The sequence below is a fragment of the Meleagris gallopavo genome, chromosome 3 (assembly GCF_000146605.3).
Source record: "Meleagris gallopavo isolate NT-WF06-2002-E0010 breed Aviagen turkey brand Nicholas breeding stock chromosome 3, Turkey_5.1, whole genome shotgun sequence".
Lineage (NCBI taxonomy): Eukaryota > Metazoa > Chordata > Aves > Galliformes > Phasianidae > Meleagris > Meleagris gallopavo.
This window is the reverse complement of record NC_015013.2, coordinates 25,637,246-25,657,431: the sequence shown is the minus strand read 5'-3', so window position 1 is coordinate 25,657,431 and position 20,186 is coordinate 25,637,246. Positions and strand designations below refer to the sequence as shown.

Below are 20,186 nucleotides of genomic sequence, written 5' to 3'. Positions count from 1 at the left end.
AACATTTTTATTTCTTATGTATTTGGCTCTATAATCTACAAGCCACAATTTAAAATTGTTGTTGCTGTTGAGCATAAAAATAAAATACATAAATCTGTGCGAGATGCATAGACCACATATTACAGAAAGTACAGTTTGGTTTAGTTAAGGACATCAGGAAAACATGGTTTTGAACATTATTAAGGCTCCTAAAGAAAATTCGCTGCAAGCAGAATAAAATCAACTTTTTCAGAATTAGTATATTGTTGTAAAATTTTACAAATGCAGTCTTAGTCTTAGCCATTGAAAAACAAAACTACAACCAAACAGACGTACGGTTTATTAAATGAACAGAAAGAGATCTTTATGTTCCCATTGGGTGAGTGGACAGAATACCTGCGTAGTGGGATGAAGAACCACTGACTAGTTACATTTATCTTGTACTTCTAGTAGCCTTTGTTTTGCCAGTCAAGCTTGTGTGTCACTTGGTTTTTCCTTCCTAAATCTTTCATCAGTATTCTTTTTTCAGTGGCATCAGTAGTGGAGTGCTAGTGTGAGCCGTTCCCCATTCCTTATAGCATCTTTCCCCAAAGCAGAATTTTTCATAAAAGATCTCATTTGTTCCTATTGTAATTCTGAATGAAAAGACATCTTGGGAGTTAGCTGCCTCAGTATCCATTTCTTGACATTCATTGGATACAGGGTCAAGCTTTCCATTATGGAAGTCATGTATTATGTAAAAACTGTTTTTAATCTGCCTTTATAGCACCAATCAGTCTTCATTTGCTAGCAAAGAAGGAAATTATTTTTAATAAATCCTCATATTAGTACTGGACTTCAAAATGTGGGTACATTTGCACAGAATGATGTAGAAGTAAAGTTTCATTATAGGAATAATATTTTGCCAAATAATAAAACATATGCTATTTAAGTGGTTGTAGTTTACATAGCAGAAGGTAATATAAATTGCAGTCTTTCCCTTGTCCTTGTGCTGAAGTAATTTTGTTTCAACATTTAAGCAGCTTGGTTTACTTACATTTTTATTTTATAGGCCTGGAATATTGAAAGACCTGAAGACAATGGGCTCAATTTCTTTGTTTATATTCTTCGTCACGTTACTGGTTTTGGGTAGACAGGTAAGATGCTCAGTTCTTTCCATCTGCATCAGTGGATGCACTGCCAGCCTCCCGCATTCTCAAAGATGTTTTAGATTTTCTGACAAGCACCTTTGTTCCTTTTTGCCCCACACCCTTTCAAAGGAGAGTCAGAAACATCTAAAAAGCTATCATTTCCTTTATTGCCTTTCCAGTATGTCCTTAAAACTCACCAGTAACTCTGCAATAGCTGTCATTGAGACTGTAGGCATTATGCTGATAGTGCACTGTGACTATTGCTTGTCATGCTGACCAATATTGTCTCATTGCTTCCCAGCGTGCTCCCATCTGTCCACATCCATCTGCTGTCTCCCTAGTTGCTTAATTACAAGCTATTTTCTTCACAGTTATTACCATTTGAGGCAGACACAGAAACAATGTAGCATGCACACAGCAGTGTAGCACCTACGGAGGCCACAGTTGTATTAAAACAGTGAACTGCCAGGGATCTCCTCTTTTCCATTACCCTATTGTGCTTTTTAGGTGCTGACGTGGTGTGGGTAGCCTGACACCACTGCATGCTGAGGGCAGGGTGAGAGCAGTTCTCTCTCTCCAGCTCCTCGAAGTTGCCCGTGCTAAGCTGGAAGTTTGTCATGCCAGGAGTGACGTGGTGCACAAGGCAGGGCTCCAAGATGGAGGAGACGAGCCATGTGAGGTCTCATGAACAGCCTGTACACATGTAGCCTGCAGCCTTGGGAAGGTTCTTCTGTCATACTGTCTTTAAATCACTTATTTACATTACAGTTTCCCAGAACTTAACGACTCTCACTTAAACTGTCAAGCAGACCCTCCAGGTTACTAGATAAAAAATTCCTATCTGGCATCTTCTTTAGTTTTGCTTAGGGGAACATTTTTGAGTTTGAGTAAAATTCATCATCAGCCTTACTACCAGCACTGTACTGGAGATTGCTCATTTAATGTTAACAGTAGAGAGCAGTGCTGCAACACAGCTACTTCCAGATATAAACAGGGTTAAATACTTTTTAGCACCACGGAGTCCCTGTTGATCAAGGTGACAGATCAAAGGAGTGGACACAACATCAAGAAAAAATGGAAAAGGAGCATGATTTTTACAGAGCAGAGAGTATTTCTTTGTGGGTTCAGTGACATCCGCAGTAAAGTTTCTGATCTGTATACTGCAGCAGTGCATTCTGGTTGCTTCCTGGCTCGCACCTCTTGAAAAAATGAGCTTGTAACGGTAATGGTCTTTTGCTTTCAGAGCTGTGGGTTTGAGATCTTCATCATGGTATTGCTTGTTTGTAGATCTTCAGTCTGTTGCCTTTGATTTTTTTGCTAATTTTTTTCTTCCTTAAGGAAGATGAAGGAAAAAACTGTTTTCAAACATTCTCAAGCAAAGTCTAAAAGGTAACAGATGTTACAAACTAGTTTTAATATATTCTTGAACTAAGACCTGCCATTTTAGATTACTGCAGGTGATACTGGCTGGTAGTGAATGCCTTGGAGAAAAACAGGAAACTCTCCTTCCAGCAAATGTATCCTGATTTTCCCTCCTGTTCCTCTTGCACTGCCAAAATCTGTGCCAAGCCCATGTTCTAACTCTACTGTGAAAAGAGAATAAGGAAAGAAGTGGGACTAGAGGAGGAATTCCTGATGAGCAGTGTCTCTGCTGCTTCTGATGTAGCCTCTGTCTCTGTATCTAGCATTCAGCTGCTTCTCAGCTCTACTTCTGACTACTGTTTGCATTATTTTAGAGGTAAAAGGAGCAAGGAGTGGATGCACTATAGATTTGGACAGTGATGGAAAGCTGCTTTCTGTCTGTTCTGAATTCCTTTTCTAGTAATGTCTATAGTAGCATTGTTTCTCTAGTAGTGTAAGAGTTTAACGGGGCCAATTTTTATAAGGACAGGCATCATCTTTTGGATATATTTTTAGATCAGCTGGTTAAATTAGAAAAATAGACAAACATTTGGATGGATTCTTATCTATTACTCCTGTTGCTTCTTCTGTTTTAGACAACTTTTCAACCTTCACAAATTGATCATAGGGAATAAGTAAAATTCCCATATCCCAAAAAGCGCACAGCAAATCTTACATTACTTTTTCACATTAATGGTTGCTCATCCTTTCATCTCCCTTTCAGGAGAAATGATGAATGGCATCTATTCTGCATGCTTTTCCCCTAGATACTGGACGCGTCTCATCTCAAATGTATTTATGGAAATTTGAAGAAACCAGTACAGCGTTACTCACTAGCATCTACTTGGGCAAACATGTTGAAGGGAAGAACATTTTTCCCAAAATGACAGTAGTCTCTGACATTGCAGTTTGTGCTCTCAAGGGCAAAAAATCTGGGAAATAATGTTCCCAGCTGACATAGGGCAGCAAAACTCATGGATTTAGTAGGCTGATTTTATGGCCTGCTGCAGTCTTCCTCTTGCTATTGTTCTGGTCGAGCCCTTTTCTAGTTCTGCACCCTTCTTCCACAGAGGGTAATACGCAAATCATTTTTCTCTTTGTTACTGCATTTTTCAACTTTGCAGACAATAGCTTTTCTTTTCTTGTCTCTTAGTACCTGTATGTTTTAAGAGTGTTAAAGACAATAGCCACTAATAAGAAGGGATGTTCCTTCTACTTCCCTTCTCCTGGCACTGGTGCTCCTCTGCCCCCAGGGCAAGTTACCAGAAAGTTCACCTAAACAAAATGTGAGTGTTTTCCTACAACCCAGCCCTATGAGCTCGCTGCTGGGTGATGAAAAAGCTGCAGAAAGAATCCATGTATGGTGGAATGGAGCCTGATCTTTTTGCTGAGCTTTTTTTATGGTGTGGAGCTTTTTTTATGTTTTTTGTTGCTTGTGCCAAAAGAATAATTGTAGGATGGGCATGACGTGGAGAAAGTAGAATTGCTTTTCTTTTCCATGGTCATGTAAGCATAGGCTGTAAGTGACACATTTCAGTTTGCATACATGCCACCTAAGTTCTCTGAAACAGTCGGGCAGCACATAGGCAATGCATTGAGAATGCATCTTACTCTGCCTGCAAATTGGCATGGGCTGGGCTCTATATAGAGTGTGCTCACGTTTAAGCCTTAAACATTGTGAATTACCAGTATCAACGTAGCATGTGAATTTTTTCTTATCTTTATATAATATTAGATAGACCTGGTTAGTCTGTGAGTAAATATTTTACCTCTCCCAAAATTGATTATATTGTGTTTTTAAACACTGAATTTCACTGGCTGTTTTAGTATCCAGATGTGTGTGGCAGTGAAAACTGTTTGTAGTATCTGTTGTGGTTTTTAGCCAAGTGGTTTTATTCCATTATTTTTTTCCTTAGGTACTGTAATCTTTCAAAAAGCCTCTTCTGAAAAAATCTGATGAACATTTATTTAGAAGTTCACTTCTATTCACAGACCATTGGTGTATTTGTGACAGATGGAGGCATGTTTACATAGGCTGTGTCAATAATTCCTCATCTTACCAGCTTTAGATAACATGTCTAAATAGCTCCTTAACACACCTTTGTCACCTCAGTTCTTTTCCAAAGGTTTCCAAAATTTGAACATTTGTCAGTTCTCCAGCACATTGGAGGTTTTGAACAATAAGGTGATGCACCACAGATTTCAGAGCATCAGCTCTTCATTTCAGTTACTTTTCATGCTGGTGACTTCCTGCTGATTTACTTACAAATATGCTGTAAGAAGACACTTCTACTAATGCTCCATACTGAACAGTTCCTCAGACTTACTGTCTGTAAGTAATGGCTGTGGAATTTTCTGAACTTCTTCATCTGAATGAAAACCCACTTGTTATTTTCTGGAAGTGATCTTATCTGCATTAGTGTTACTGTCACTCTGCCCCTTCAGCACGTGTGCATCTCCTGTGACTACACACACATGGATGGCACAAACTCATGAGCTGTTTATTTTGGCTTTCTGTGTAACTTTCTGCAGCAATGAGAGAAAGTTCATTCAGTTTGTTGCCTCATTCTGAGACAAATACTAGAAAATAGGTCCAGGTGAATGTTGCATTAGAATTTAGAAATACAGACATAGGCATCTCTGCCTCAGCAGACATAAGTCCTAAATCAGTTTATGATACACCTGACTGCTTTTGCCCAAGAACAAGTTACCACTGATCTGGACCTCTGGGGCTGCATTGCCTTACATGCATTGATGTCACGCCTGCCTATGTGTGAAAGCCATTCTGAGATGTTTTCATAGTGTGATGTTAAAAAGGTTCTGAAGGTTACATGTAAAGTAGGAAGAAATCTTGGTTTTCAGATGACTGTAAGGCTTCAGTGTTTGAGCAGGGTCTTCAAAGATGTTTAAAATAAATTGGATGTAATGTACAAACAAAAAAACCTCATAATCCAAAATAAGATTTACTAAGATAGGGCTTATGTGTTTTTAAAAATCTAAATACGCATTTTGAAATAACCTTTGACATTTTTAATTACAAATCAAATTATAGAGTACATTCTGCTTTTTTTCTCGTTTTCTGAGTTCTCTTTGCCATTTGTTTTTGTATCCTGTATTTCAATACATAACAAAAGTGTAAATACATTATCTCCTTAATATTATCTCATAAAGAAGAAACATCATTCTGAAGACTAAGCTTATCTCAGTTTGTTTTCAGTACAAATTGGATACAGTGTATGGATACGTAATTGCTGTTTTAAGCCACATGTCCACTTTACTTCAGACAATTTATGCAAATGATTTTGGCATCCCAGCGTTTTATTGGATTTTTTCTACATGCAGACAGTTTATTGGATTTGTTCTGCATTAATGCAGATGTGGTGGCATTAAGTTTATCATCTTTGTGGGGAACTTGAATATATAAATATTAATAGAAGAATAAGACAAAAATTCTACAAAAGCGACTGCATATATAGTGAATCACATGATCAGTTTTGAAAAAGCTGTTCATGACCTCAAGACTTACAAGAGGGATAACTGCAGTGTGGTACCAGAACAATGACAGAACACAATGACCAGAATAATGACAGTTGTTTCCAAGTTCTAGCGGAAGCCTGTTTTCAAGTTCAAGTTCAGTGTCTTCCTTCATGTGTGTCTTTATACGTATGTAAGTGTGTGTCTTCTCTTCATTTTCTTAAAATCTGCAAATAACCTTTAGTAACGTAATTAATTGAAAATAGCCAGCTTGCTTGCTTATTTGACATATCAAGTCCAGACTTCTGAGGCAGAGCATGATCTGCTATAAGACATTAAGACCCACTTTATGTTCAGAACAGTGTTAACTTTGTGTTAGAAGAGACAGAATCTCTCTTTGGCAGTTCATTTGAGCTGTGCATTCTATCCTTCCTAGTATATCACAAGAAAAATGATATACTTTATATTCCTAGTATAGAACAAGAAAATATAATCACTAAAGAATGCTGTGGTATGAATTATTCCTTTTTTTTTTCTTTTTCCATTTTTTTCCAATTAAATATCTAAACAATACCCAGGCCTTATCAACCGATTTAAAGCAATGTGTGAAGGTGTGGTTTCTCTTTTAATATTTTTTTTTCATCCTGCAGTTTCTCAGTGGTTCACCAGTTCTAAATTCCATGCTTTTTGGAAGCTTGCAAAATTCATTTCAACTTCCTGCACTATCTTTGGCTGTGATCTCAACAAAGCACTCATGAATCATTTTGAGCTATGACAGTAAACATCCAGTCACAAGGACTATTGTCATGTTTTTACCTAAGCACTTACTGGCTGCTAGTAATAATGGCTAGTATTTTCAGGATTTTACGTAAGTTTGTGAACATAATCATGTTCTCCTGATTAATAACTTAGCCTTCATTAAGGCTGAAGGGTAGTATTAGGCCATTGAACTACACTGAGGTATTGACTTACGTCAGCTCCAAAGACATAGGCCAGTGGAGTCTTTAATGTAGAAATAATGCCATAGAATTCACCAAAAAGCCTTGAAATCATTAAAAAGGAGTACAGAACTGCACAAAAAATGCAACCAGATCTTAAAAATATTAATATTTCAAGATTTTTATACATTTATATAATGAAAACTGAGGTACAACAAGAAGAGAAGGATAGAATCATAGAATTATATACATTATATACATTTTTGAAGAGAAAATCAGAAAGCAGCATGATGGGCCATTTTTTATAGTCTTCAAAACATTCCAATTTAAAAATATCCTGTTATTCTAAAGCAGTGACGTTTTTGCTGTGTGCATACTAGAAGGAGAAAGTTTGTCTCCTGAACAATGAAGGTGTATCAGTAGGCTAAATTTTCTTCTGCTACCCTTTTTTTTTTTAATATATATATCAGAAAGTTTGCATGACATAAGTTAAAGCTGGTGAAAGTTAGGGTCTTCCTGAAATGCCCACTAGCATAAGTAAAATTCTCTTTAGATAAATTAGATACCATATTGCAGAACTGCAAATTATTTCCATAACAGTGTTTGATTTGTAAAGTGAATTTCTTCGAGAGCATGAGAATATGTAGGGAAATCTTCCTTTGTTTCAATCACCCTGCATCTTTTGGCTTATTTCTGAGCTTTTTTCTTCCCCCCCCCCCTTTTTTTTTTTCCTTCTCTCATGGCGGGGAGCATTTATAGATTCAATGAAATGTGTACCATATGGGGTGTGTTTGGGGGTTAATTTCTGTGGAATCTGGAACTGTACTTGAATGGCCAAATAATATCCTTGTAAAGGTGATGTACTGTATTTATTTTGTCTCTTAAACCTGTACTCCAGCAGGACAAGATGCCGATTGTTTCTTTACCTCTGTGTCCTCTTGTAACAGAATGAATATTACTGTAGGTTAGACTTCCTGTGGAAGAACAAGTTCAAAAAAGAGCGGGAGGAGATTGAAACCATGGAGAACCTAAATCGAGTGCTTCTGGAGAATGTGCTTCCAGCCCACGTAGCTGAACACTTCTTGGCAAGAAACCTGAAGAACGAGGTCAGCCATCTCTGTATATTCTCTGCTCTGTACTAAGGCAGTGTATCATACAAATAGCACTTAATGCTGAGTTGAACAGTAGGTCCATACAGTTAGATTATAGATTTATAGTCATTTTCCTTCCGCCCTGTTTTTCTGAGCACTGAATCACCTTAGTACCTTAACGTAAAAAATGTGAAACTGTTTTAAGTGGCAATACACTTTGCCTTGTGGCAGGCGAGGAAAACGGGGAGAAAATGTAAAGGATAATTGAATCCGCAAGGATTTAAATTTGAAGCATATGTATTCAGATACATTTTTCTTTGTGATCAGAGTGGAGCTGCATCCAGGTTTTGAAATTGCTCGTGGTGACTGGAGACCTTACTTATAGATGTGAAAATTAACCTCTTCCCTGAAACAGTGGCTATATTAACTCTGGAAGGAGATGCTGAACACTGAAATAGCTATTTATTCACGGACAATAGACTTAATCCAGGATTTAGAAAAGTCTACCAAAAGACTCTTGTTGAGCCATTGTTAAATGGGAGTCAGATCGACTCCTAATGCTGCTTTGTAGTTTTAACAATGGAAAAAATGATAAAAACAAAAGAAAAAAAGACAAACAGATTGAGAGAGAATAGTAATTTCTATATGTCTTAAATACAACAGTTAGAATTAAAACTTATGTATAAAACAATTGTTCCAAAACAGACAGAAGAGGGGAGGGGATTTATTTTGATCTCCTGAATAGAGAAGGATAACATTTTCCTTTTCATTGTGGTTTTCACTAAGCAGTACTATAATGTAGTTTACATTAGTACTTTAGTACTACCTGTAAACATTCACTTGGTAGCTAATGTTGAATGAAAACTGCTGTGGGGGTTCCTTTGAATCCAGTGAAGATGTTGGCTGAAAGCCAGGTTGGCTCAGCTCCAGCTCTCAGTTCAGGCATTAAACACAGCAAACCATCAGGAGATTGCTTTCTCATTTATGTGCTATTCCATCTCTGCTCCCCAGCAGAGCAACACCATCTGCTCACCCTTGTATTGGCAACTGGATTTATATTGTCACCCCTCAAGATTCTTGGGTTGAAGTGAGCTTCAGTAAATTTAGTGAAGATGAAAAATGGTAGTCTGCTGAACTCTCTGGTTTCATGTCAGCTAAAATAAAAAGAAGTTGATGTGATTTTACTGGCATCCCATTTAAAAAAAAAACCCTTGAGTTTGCTTTGTTCATCTTCAAACACAGTTTTCAAAGAAGCAGGAACCTCACAAATCCTTGGAAATATTAAGGAATATGAACATCAGTCACATCTTGTTTTAGAATCTGTAAGGACGTATCAAGCCTTAAAGCAGATTCAGTATGTTTGGTTTTTTTAATGTCTAAACACCTAAAAATAGATGACAGCAGGTCAAATCTTGTTTTGTTTCTGTGGATGTTTAGATAATCAAATAATGAATTGAAATTTGTCTGCATCTTCCTCGAAGGCAAACGCTCAATAAGGCTATATATACTGTTTTCTATCTAATGGATGAACATTACTTGTCTCAGAATTTTTTGCATGCAGTTGTATGAAGGAAATGGAAGACTAAGTATGCTACCGAATGAAATGCTGCAGGAATGAAAGGGAAGAAAAAAAGTGTGGATAAATACTAACTGAGAGTACTAAGATTGTACTTTCAAAAAAAGCAACTAAGGTCTTTTCATAACATCACATAAGTTGAGTAAAGTTGATGTGGTGAAAGTGATATTATTTCAGAGCAGGTAAGTGTAGTAAAAGTTTGTTTGCTTTATCAGTTTCCAGAATTGGGTTTTTGCTTATTGACTGTATGCTGGATACCAAATAAGGTACTTTCTAGTTGAGAGACAGAGCAACAAACATAAAACAAAAAGCAGGTAGCAGGATTCTTCTGCAACTGGCTTCTGCACCCTTCTCCTTTGTGCTGTAAGCATCCAGCTTCCCTATTACTAAGAAGTACTCAGGAAGCTTTCTTGCTGCGAGCTAACTTGAAAGCATGTCGCTGAGTTGAATACCTAGCAAGAGTAATCCTGTTCCATTTAGCTGCAGAATGGAGCCAGCAGAAATTGTGCCCCAGACAAGCCAACTGCTGTAGCCTTCCATGAGCCATATGGGTGGGGACCAGTTGGCTTCTTTCATCCTTAGAAGGTCTGCAGGCACTGGAGAAGGTGGGACAGTATAGAAAGCTGATCAGGAAGAATTCAGAAAAGAAAAAGAAAAAGAAAAAAAGAAAGAATTAATGGTAGAAGAGAGGGTGATTTTATTTGTGCTGAAAGAATGCAATTCCTTCCTGGAATTATATTGCATTTAATTTTCTGATTAAACATTTTGGAGAGTACTCTTTCATGAGAAATACTCAAAGGAAAATTAAGACACCTGATTACCATAGCCTTTATTATTATGAATGATTGCAATAAACTAGCGGGGAATGTCTGCTTAAAATTGCCTGACATTTATTATGACAGCTGCAATTACTACTCATGGTTCTAAACAGTGCCATTTGTTGTTTCTATTCTGGTACTACGCTACGAAGCATTAGTAGGGATGGATGTTGCCTCACTTTTAGAGAAGAAGGAAGAGAAATGGGACACTGCTGCTGTGCTTCAACACAGCTGGTGTTCGTATATAACTTTGTGAACTTGTTTTCAAGGTGGAGATAACAGTGATAACTCTTCAGAGGAAAGGAGGATTTTTCTTTGTAACACTAGGACATGCAGCCCTTGTTTACAAGCTGTTTGTCCCATGCTGCACAGCCAGCCAACAGTGTACAGCACACTGACCCTTTCTGTGTCACAACAGCACTTCTATTCCTATCTGTGCTCCTGTTTTTTGGTTACTCATATCATCTTCCTTGTGACTGTGCATCATGCGAGTTGCTATGATTTTTTCTGGGCTACACCTGCTTTCTGGGAAGACAGCAAAGGCACTTCCTAATCGCTAATGCCATCTGGGCTCTATGTTTACTGTCTGTAAGACACTTTCTTCAGTGGCAAAGAAGGCAGCCATTGCCATCCATCAATGATCCAGTAACCTGCCCAGCCCAGGCACTAGTCTTCAGCAGAAGTTCTAGAAGCAACTGCACATTAATATATTATTCACTCATTCTGCTTTTGCCTGTAAATGTTGGGGCGTATTTTCCTTCTGCAAACACCTGTTAAACACTTTATAGTTAGATATTTTTCTAGTATTCCCATAAATATTAAAGTTTTTAATCCCCTAAGCTCTTGTCTGTCATGTTGGTAAATAGCAACAAGCTATACGTACATATATATACACTATTTTTTTTTCTTATTCAACCTGTAAATTTCCTATTTGTCTTCTGGTTCCTGAATTATGGGGTGGTAAGAACAATCAGTTTTGTATCACTTGTGCTTCATATACATATCCAGAGAAGGGCAATAAAGCTGGTGAGGGGTCTGGAGCACAAATCTTACGAGGAGTGGCTGAGGGAGCTGGGATTGTTTAGTCTGGAGATGAGGAGGCTCAGGGGAAACCTTTTCCCTCTCTACAACTCCCTGAAAAGAGGTTGTCGTGAAGTGGGAGTCAGCCTTTTCTCCCATGGAACAAGCGATAGGACGAGAGGGAATGGCCTCAAGTTGCACCATGGAGGTTCAGGTTGGATATTAGGAGCAATTTCTTCTCAGAAAGAATGGTGAGGCAGTGGCACACGCTGCCCAGGGAGGTGGTGAAGTCACCGTCTCTGGAAGTGTTAAAGAAACATGTGGATGTGGCACTGAGGGATGTAACTTAGTGAGCACATTGGCTGTCAGTTGAAGTAGATGATCTCAGAGGTCTTTTCCAATCTTAATGATTCCATGATTCTATGATACTATTTAGTAGTATGTTTTCCTTGATCATATCCCTGTGTAGATGATTTCCTTTCCCTCTAAGGGTTCACTTCTAGGATGTAACAGGCATGAGTTATTATGACTTGAATTTATATTCTCAGGTAAGTCATGGCATTCACTTCTGTGTACTGTTTCAAATAAGATGGCCTCCGTGGCAAACTTTTCATAAACTTTATAGCCTGTATCCATGAACAATTCCTTCAGATTTTACTTTCTTGGGATGCAAAATCAGTGGGATTCAAGAAAGTAAACAAAATAGAAAATTGCTATCTAATGTTAATTTGATAAAATAAAACAATCCTTTCCTATTAATTTACAGAATTGCTAGCATTGTGTATTAACGTTAGTGCAGCATTACTATTAATTTGGATGGATTTAGTTTACTAGATTTGTAAAGATGATAGGAATATGGACAATTTTTTTTCTGTGAAAAAGTTCTATGATCATGAATGTATGCAGTTTATTTTGTTAGGTCAAGTTTCAAAAGTATATGTAATACCCACATTTTGAATGTTAATTATCTACATTCTTATGTGAGCGTTCTCATATCTCCCTCTGGTCTTCTATATAACACTGTGAGTTTCTCCTTCCATTGCCAAGCCCTGTGTTTTTTGTGCAATTTCTTCCCAGTTTTAAAAAACACGTGTGTAGCCTAGATTCCTTCATCCACCACTGAAATCAAGATACTAGGAAGGTAACTTGAGGAAATGGAAGGAAAAATGAGATGTACAACATCATGTAACCTCTGTGCCTATTCTGCTAAATTAGCCTAAGATGAGCACTCAGCATGCCAGATTTTAAGTTTTGAATATACTTAGAAGGAAACACAACTGCAGCTTTAGTGTAGACATGCCTGAGGTAGATTTGAAGTAGGTAGATGTGAACCAGAATGCAAAGGCTAAATATTTGAGGAGCGGGTCTGTAAATTTGTTCTGATGCTCCACTTCACTAATTTTGAGCTGGTTTGAGCTCCGATCCTAAGTGCAAAGACACTCAAGGAAGCAGCTGGTATACGTCACTTCAGTGTTACAGAGTCTGGATCTGGGTTAATGTGGGGAGGTGAAGCAAAGAGAGCAAAGAGATGCTCAGGTCTCTCTGAAATGCTTAGAGTCAGAGTCATCCTGTGTAGTTTCAGGCACTCCTCTTGAGTCCTTGCATTAGGAAAAATGACCTTCATAGGCTTTTTTTTCCTTATATCCAAGAGAGAGGAGCACTGTCTGAAAAGATTGTGCCCGTCTGGCAGTAAAATGACTTTCCAGATACACTTGTCCTAGAATGTCACTAGACATTATACATGAGATGACATAGACACACACGTAAGATGACTCTGCTTTCAAATGACATACTTTATCCAGGTGCATTTCTCAAATTCAGTTGATATCATCTAGCCAGCGGGCTCTTCTTTCCCCTGTTTTATTGTATGAATTAAATTGATTTTTTTTTTATATAGATTTGAACACTGCAGGAGGAAATACGCAAATTAATCCAATGTTTATGGAAATGGAACAAATAGATGACAGAGAAGTATTACCAGGGTACTGGTTCTTTTCAATGGGCAGGATGCATGAGGAGTTTCAAGGACATTGTGATTATGTAATCATTATGAAATAAAAGGGAAGAAAAGTCTCATAGTAAGCCATCTAGCTTCTCCAACTGCTCATGCTCCTGTCTGTCTGTCTCACACCTATTCTGGGCTGAGGCAGTCAACAAGTTTTACCATTTACCGTGACCAGTTCTGCTAGTTTTCAGTTAACATCACCAACTTGGATTCACAGAGTATCTGTGCACACTCATGTAGATTTACCACATTCTTTAAAAAAGAAAAGAAATATATTGCAAACAAAATTAAAAAACAAACTTTGGATAAGTAAAGAAGGAAAAAATATCTGATCCTTCTTGAAATTATAGAATATTTGTCTTATTCACAAGAATATTGAAATCCATGCTCTACTCAAATACCTTTAACAGAATTTGGCTTTATACATCTCTTATTATTGTGGTTACTTTTGTGTATAGATTTCCTGAGAGCAGAGAGATTCTAATGATAGGGGACAGTGGAAAGAAAACTGAGGGAAGGGATAAGGGGATTCATTTTTATCATCAGAGGTTTCCTGTGGAGCAGAGGTGCTCTCATTTCAGTGCTCACAGAATGCTATGGAGAATGTGACACATAAGTAAGTTTAAGTTCAAGTGACTTGTTTATCTTGTTAAGCCCCTTGTTATGGAAAATAAAGAACAATTATTTTGTCCTATTAGGCATCTTGTCATTTTAGATTAAGATCTATCAGGGTTGTGTCATATTATGCTTTTGTAGTGCTCTACTGTTGAGATTTTGCTTCAATTTTTTAGTTCTTTCTAGTTATTATAATGATATAGCTAAGAAAAAATTAGAGACTGTTTTGCAAAATACAGTCTCAACCATACAAGCCAAACCAAATTCTCTACAAATCTCAGAAGTGATCCCTATCTAATAAATTAGTGAACATTTTATGCTTACTGAGCAACTATTCAGGCGAAAAAAGGGATAACTTTACAACACAAAAAATTTTCAGCTATGTTGACTATATTTAACAAGTCTGCATGCTGTTTAAAGATCAATAAATGCCACTAAATGCAAAAAATACTAGAACACTGTTTTAAAAGTTTCCATTCATGGCACCACTTTCTTTTTCAGAACCGGGTCACTGCCTATTATCATAGAACCTTATTTAGAGCTGGGTATAACACATTTTTTTTTCTCTTTTTTATTTTCTTTTGGACAGGATCTATATCATCAATCATATGACTGCGTCTGTGTCATGTTTGCCTCTATTCCGGATTTCAAGGAATTTTATACAGAATCTGATGTAAATAAGGAAGGCTTGGAATGTCTCAGGCTGCTAAATGAGATCATTGCTGACTTCGATGATGTATGTACTTCTAACAACAATCAACATATGGTTTCAATCTTAATAACCCAGGGTATGCAACAGTAAGCAAACATACTTGAAAAGGAGAGTAGAAGAGCTGTCAGAAGAGAACTTTTGTATGTCTGGTCATGTAGAAATTGTTTCCAAGGAGTATTAAAGGAAAAAGAGATTTATGTGGAATAAATGAGCTATTGATCTCACATCATATTCTGTTGCTTTTCAGTCTCTATAATGAGAATCCAATGCATATACATGATGGGGAAATTCTGCCCTTTATCTGCAGTTCACAAGGCACATTACATGCTGTATATTAACTGTTTCCAAATACTAATGCCAAAGGTAAAGTATCTAAGTTTGTGCCCTAAATTTTTACATCTTTGGAGAGCATCCAAACTAGGGCTGTGAAGGTGCTGAAGGGTCTGAGAGCAAGATGTATGGAGGATGGCTGAGGCCACTTAATTCAGCCCAGAGTAGCAGAGGCTGAGAGGAGGCCTCATGCCAGCTGCAGCTCCTCACGAGGGGAGTGGATGGGCAGCATTGAGTTCTGCTCTCTGGTGACAGTGACAGGGCCTGAAGGAACAGCATGGAACTGTGTCAGGGGAGGGTCAGGCTTGAGATTAGGAAAAAGTTCTTCACTAAGAGGGTGGTTGGGCACCGGAACAAGCTCCCCAGGGATCACAGCCCCAAGCTGCAGGAGTTCAAGAAGCATCTTGATGATGCTTTCAGTCATATATCTGATTTTTGAGTGGTCCTTTGTGGAGCCAGGATTTGGACTTGATAATACTTGTAGGTCATTTCCAACTTAGGATATTGTATGATTCTATAACCTGCATTGTTTTGATTATACAACATGTTGATCAGTTGGTATATGAATTACTTATAGGAATGTTGGTATATGAATTACTTATAGGAATGTATAGGTTTTAACATTCCACTCTCCAAGCTACAAGCAAATGCAGAGTGTTATAATAACAGATAGATTGTGAAAAGTCATCTCTAAAGGTCTCACTGAGAACAGTATTTGTCTTTAAGTTGCTGGTGATAAAGATACCCAAAGAAGGTGTTAAGAGTGTGTCATAATTCAGAGAACACAGTCTGGATTTGCAGTTCTGCAGCTGTGGAGGGAATTTTAGCAGCAAACCCATTTTGATAGCTTAGGAATGTTCAAAACAACCTGGGTTATGAATTAGAATTCTTACCATCTCAACTAGAAGAGATGCTTACTTTCAGAAAGCTGCTTACGGCTTAACCATTGGCTTGCCTAGTGATTTGGTTCTACTAGCAAGTGAGTGTAAAATCTACTGATTTTTAAGAGTTATATGAACAGTAAGGTGAAGTTCAGTCTCACTAATGGAAATCTAGTCCCTATATGATAAAAGGGTATTTTAGGAGACATGATTTCCCTTTTTCTGGGAACTATTCCTGTATCCATTGTTTTGTCCATCCTTAAGGCCATCCTGTATATATCTGTGAATTAAAGTACTGATGCTCTTGGATTCTGTTAGAGAAACAAGCACTTAGAGTAAGAATGCTGGTGATCCCAATAATGAATAACTGTTCTTGTTTTCCAGTTATTGTCTAAGCCAAAGTTCAGTGGAGTTGAAAAGATAAAGACTATTGGAAGCACGTACATGGCAGCAACAGGATTGAGCGCTACACCCAACCAAGAACAGTATCAGGTACAAAAAAACGTTCATGCTCAATAAAAATCATGCTCAAGTAAAGCCTACAATTCTGTTCATTAAACATATAACACATATAACACTCTGGCCTCGATTTTACTTGTTACTGGTCAAGTGTATGCTTTTATTTAGAAGTCTCTGAATTATTTTTTTTTCACATTGCAGTTTCAAAATGCTGCCTCTTATTTGTTAAGTCTAAATTTGGCCTTCTACTCTAAATATAATGCTGCATGCTGCAACAGAAGTAACTGAACTTAGAGTCTAAAGGAGAGTGTTGGGATCACTATTTTCCTCTGAAAGTTGAGAGTGCAGGGTAGCCTTATTAACCATACACTTAAAGAACCTTCAGGCTCAATGCTTAAAGGAGATTCCTTTGTTTCTGATTTACTTAATGTAGTAGGATTGAGAACTGTGTGCAGTCAGTAGAAATGAAGTTCAGAGAAGCAATTCATAACTTTGAAGCAAAAGCCTTCATCAGATCACTGGTGAGCAACAGAGATGGCGATAATGAATCAGTATGTTCCCTGATAAGGATTAATGTCTTCTGACAAACTCATGTTCCTTCTAAAGAGAAGCAACTAACACCTGAACCATAGACGTTAATAATCTTGAGGACAAAAAAGAATAATTTCAAATTAGCCCTGCCATTCTGTACAGGGAGGTGAAGAAGATGAAGGAAATGCAAGACCATAGACTGGAGAACACACAGAGGATTAAATTTAGTGTGTGTGCTGCAAGAAATGTATTGTCTGAGTTATTTCTGCAAATTATAAATCAGGAGATCTAAGTCTTAGTGTTCCTTTGGCGATTTAGTACACATTTTGAAATCCATCAAATCTTAGGTCTCTTCAGTCCAGATGCTGCAGGATCCACAGATACTGCTGTACCTAGTGTGACAATGACTGACAGCTAGGCATATTGCTGAGCACAGCCCCATTTCAATACAAGAACTCAGGGAAGACTAAGTGCCTAAAGACAGGGTCTCAATGTATCAGCTAGGTAGGAGACCATCTGTCTTAGCTAGGAGTGAACTCCAAAGGAAACAGAAAGGCTTCATTCATCTAAACAACAGCTGTGGCAAGAGCTGCTGTCCCACTGATGTATGTACTCTGTGAATCATCTCACAAAGTTGTCATCTGTCCATCAACTCTGTCACTTTATCTCAAGGAAGATTCAGTCATTTCTCATAGAGATCAGTAAGTCTAACTCTTAAGAAATCATTCTCTAGTAAAAATCCTACCCAGGGCTGTGGGAGCCTGAAAATCAATTCTCTCCTTAGAGAGGACTCAAACCAGTGCTCAGAATCAGGCTACACTGTCAGTATATGATAAAACATTAAGTCTATAGCCTTAGAAACTAACGTGCACCCTGGAATAGCAAATTATTGAGCAAGGAATGGGTTGTCTTTCCCCTCTGTTTCTCCTGCATTTTGTTCATTTTCAGGTCTGTTACAGTTCCCAGATATGCCTCCTTATCTATCTGCCAGATGAGATCAGCTGAGGAACTATTAAAACTGAATCTCACTGGAACGTAAGCATTAGCAAGGGTGCTGAAAAGAGCAGCAGTGAGAGGGAGGAGTCCCTGTGGGGCTGACCACAAGCACCATTTATTATTAAGAGGCATAAAACAGAAACAGACACTCGGAGAAAATTAATGTATAAATCCAGGCACGCATAGGCAGTGAGTGCTGGTAGAATAGATAGTGGCTAATCAGTTGCTTGACTCAATTGACTCAATTTTATATTGAGTATGTTTTGAATGTATCAACTCTGTACTGCCTTATCATGTAAGTAAAATGCAACATGGTCTATTGGCCATTGTTTGATTGAAGTGCTGCTGGAGAGTACATCATCTTATACATTAGTTTTCTGCTGTAGCCACCCTGGCATTAGGATATCCCTGAGAGTTTAAGTGCTTTCGTGTTCACTGTATTTTGGATGTGTTCTCACAGGAACTAATGCTACATAAAATTATTTTATTCTGTTTGTTTGACAATTCAGGAACCTGAACGACAGTATATGCACATAGGAACCATGGTGGAGTTTGCATTTGCCTTAGTGGCGAAACTGGATGTCATAAACAAGCATTCTTTTAATGACTTCAAATTACGAGTAGGTATGTATTACAGGATTTGAGAATATGGAAGAGGGGGAGAATGTAGATGATGTTCAAGCAGATTAAAGCATTACTGGAACTGACCAACAGAGCCAGGGAAGTAGATGGCATCACCTTTACCCTGCTTAAAGGCAGTATCAATGGCTTTGCCAATGAGCACAGCTGCTGTTGTAGCAAGACGTGTTTCAAGGCAGGAACTTAGAAGAAGCAGTATTACTAAATCAAGAATGCTTGGAAAATACAGCCCCATGGGTCCAAGTGGTTCTATGATAACTCTGTAATAATTATTAAAGATGTTGTTAACTATATACATTTTTAAAGCTTTTCAGTACCAAAGCAGATACTAGGCAGGGCTTTGCAAAACTACGTGATTGTCTTTGGAGGACAGCACCTAAAAGGCACAAATGAGGCTGGAGTTTGAAATACTTTAGATGTACTAAACTCAAGCAAGCATACAACAGTGCTTCCTTCCTGCTGTTAAACAGAGGAGGATATCTCACTTCTTTGTTATTCTGTGTTTATTGACAAATAAGAGCAAAGATGTCCAGCTGTTGATATTCATTAGGATATTTATTATATCACTTATATTTCAGCTTCTAATTGCTTCCCTTCGTGCTCCACAGTATTAAAAAAAAAGAATAAATACATAGTTGCAGTAAGTCACGGAAAGGATGATGAGATAAATGAATTCAGATCTGATCAAGAGGCATATGTTCCAAGATGCTTATTTCCTGATAGCAGTACATAGCAGTTTTACAATGCAATATGTAACATGGAAAGTGTGAAATGAAAGCATTAAATAAATACTGGATACCTACAAATCTTATAAACATGTCTGAAGTATCCAACAGTTATTCTCCTTCCTTGTTTTCCTTGCTGTGCTGCTTGCTTTTCTTCTTGCTTGCTCTTACATTTATTTCACAGTGCCACCCACTGGCTATGCTTGCTACTTTCTGACCTTCCTTTTTGTTTCATATTCGTTGCCATAGTTAAAAAATGAGAAAGCACATCTGAAGGATGCCCCATTCTCGTTGTGTTCCAGAACTTGATGAGTTTATAAAAAATGTGTAGAGATAGTATATTTTTGTACTGAATAAGAGTTCTTTTCTTGCCATATATAATGCTACATACTTGCAAACAAAGTGTTATGTCAATATACACACTGAATCTGCAAACTGATCATATCAATGCTGACTCTTATCAAGTGGGGATTAAGGGAAAAAAACATACCTACTTGTGATTTAGAAACATTTGCTGTATGCTGTGTAGAAGTCAGACTCATTTGCTTCATGAAACAAAGAAATGGAAAAAAAAGTAAAGATTACACTATGTCAAAAGCTGCTTTCGTAGCATTAAACACTAACAGAGTTTGCCTGAAAGTCATTTTTTGTGTGTATGATGTCTCAGTGGGGAATGAGTTAAGACGAGTTAAAGAGAGGGTAAAGTGCCTGATGGTTTTTGAGCAATCTTTTGTGGTTGTTCTGCATTGTGTTTTCTGGACTGCACACAAACCGTTTGTTTGTTTTACAAGTGCTAGCCACCATATGATATCCTGCATGCATCATCTTCAGGAGCTTCATCTGGTGAACCAAAAGTGATAAAAGCA

The 20,186-nt window shown here is 37.7% G+C and overlaps 1 protein-coding gene across 1 annotated transcript in view; it reads left to right on the top strand.

Annotated features, from left to right (window-relative positions):
* Positions 1 to 20,186, top strand: part of ADCY2 (adenylate cyclase 2) — a 193,904-nt gene that overhangs the window by 162,907 nt on the left and 10,811 nt on the right. The window contains exons 19-23 of the mRNA XM_031552698.1: positions 1,031 to 1,115; positions 7,870 to 8,028; positions 14,637 to 14,783; positions 16,355 to 16,462; positions 18,466 to 18,580. Of these exons, the coding sequence (XP_031408558.1) occupies positions 1,031 to 1,115; positions 7,870 to 8,028; positions 14,637 to 14,783; positions 16,355 to 16,462; positions 18,466 to 18,580 (614 nt within the window). The remainder of the gene's footprint in view (positions 1 to 1,030; positions 1,116 to 7,869; positions 8,029 to 14,636; positions 14,784 to 16,354; positions 16,463 to 18,465; positions 18,581 to 20,186) is intronic.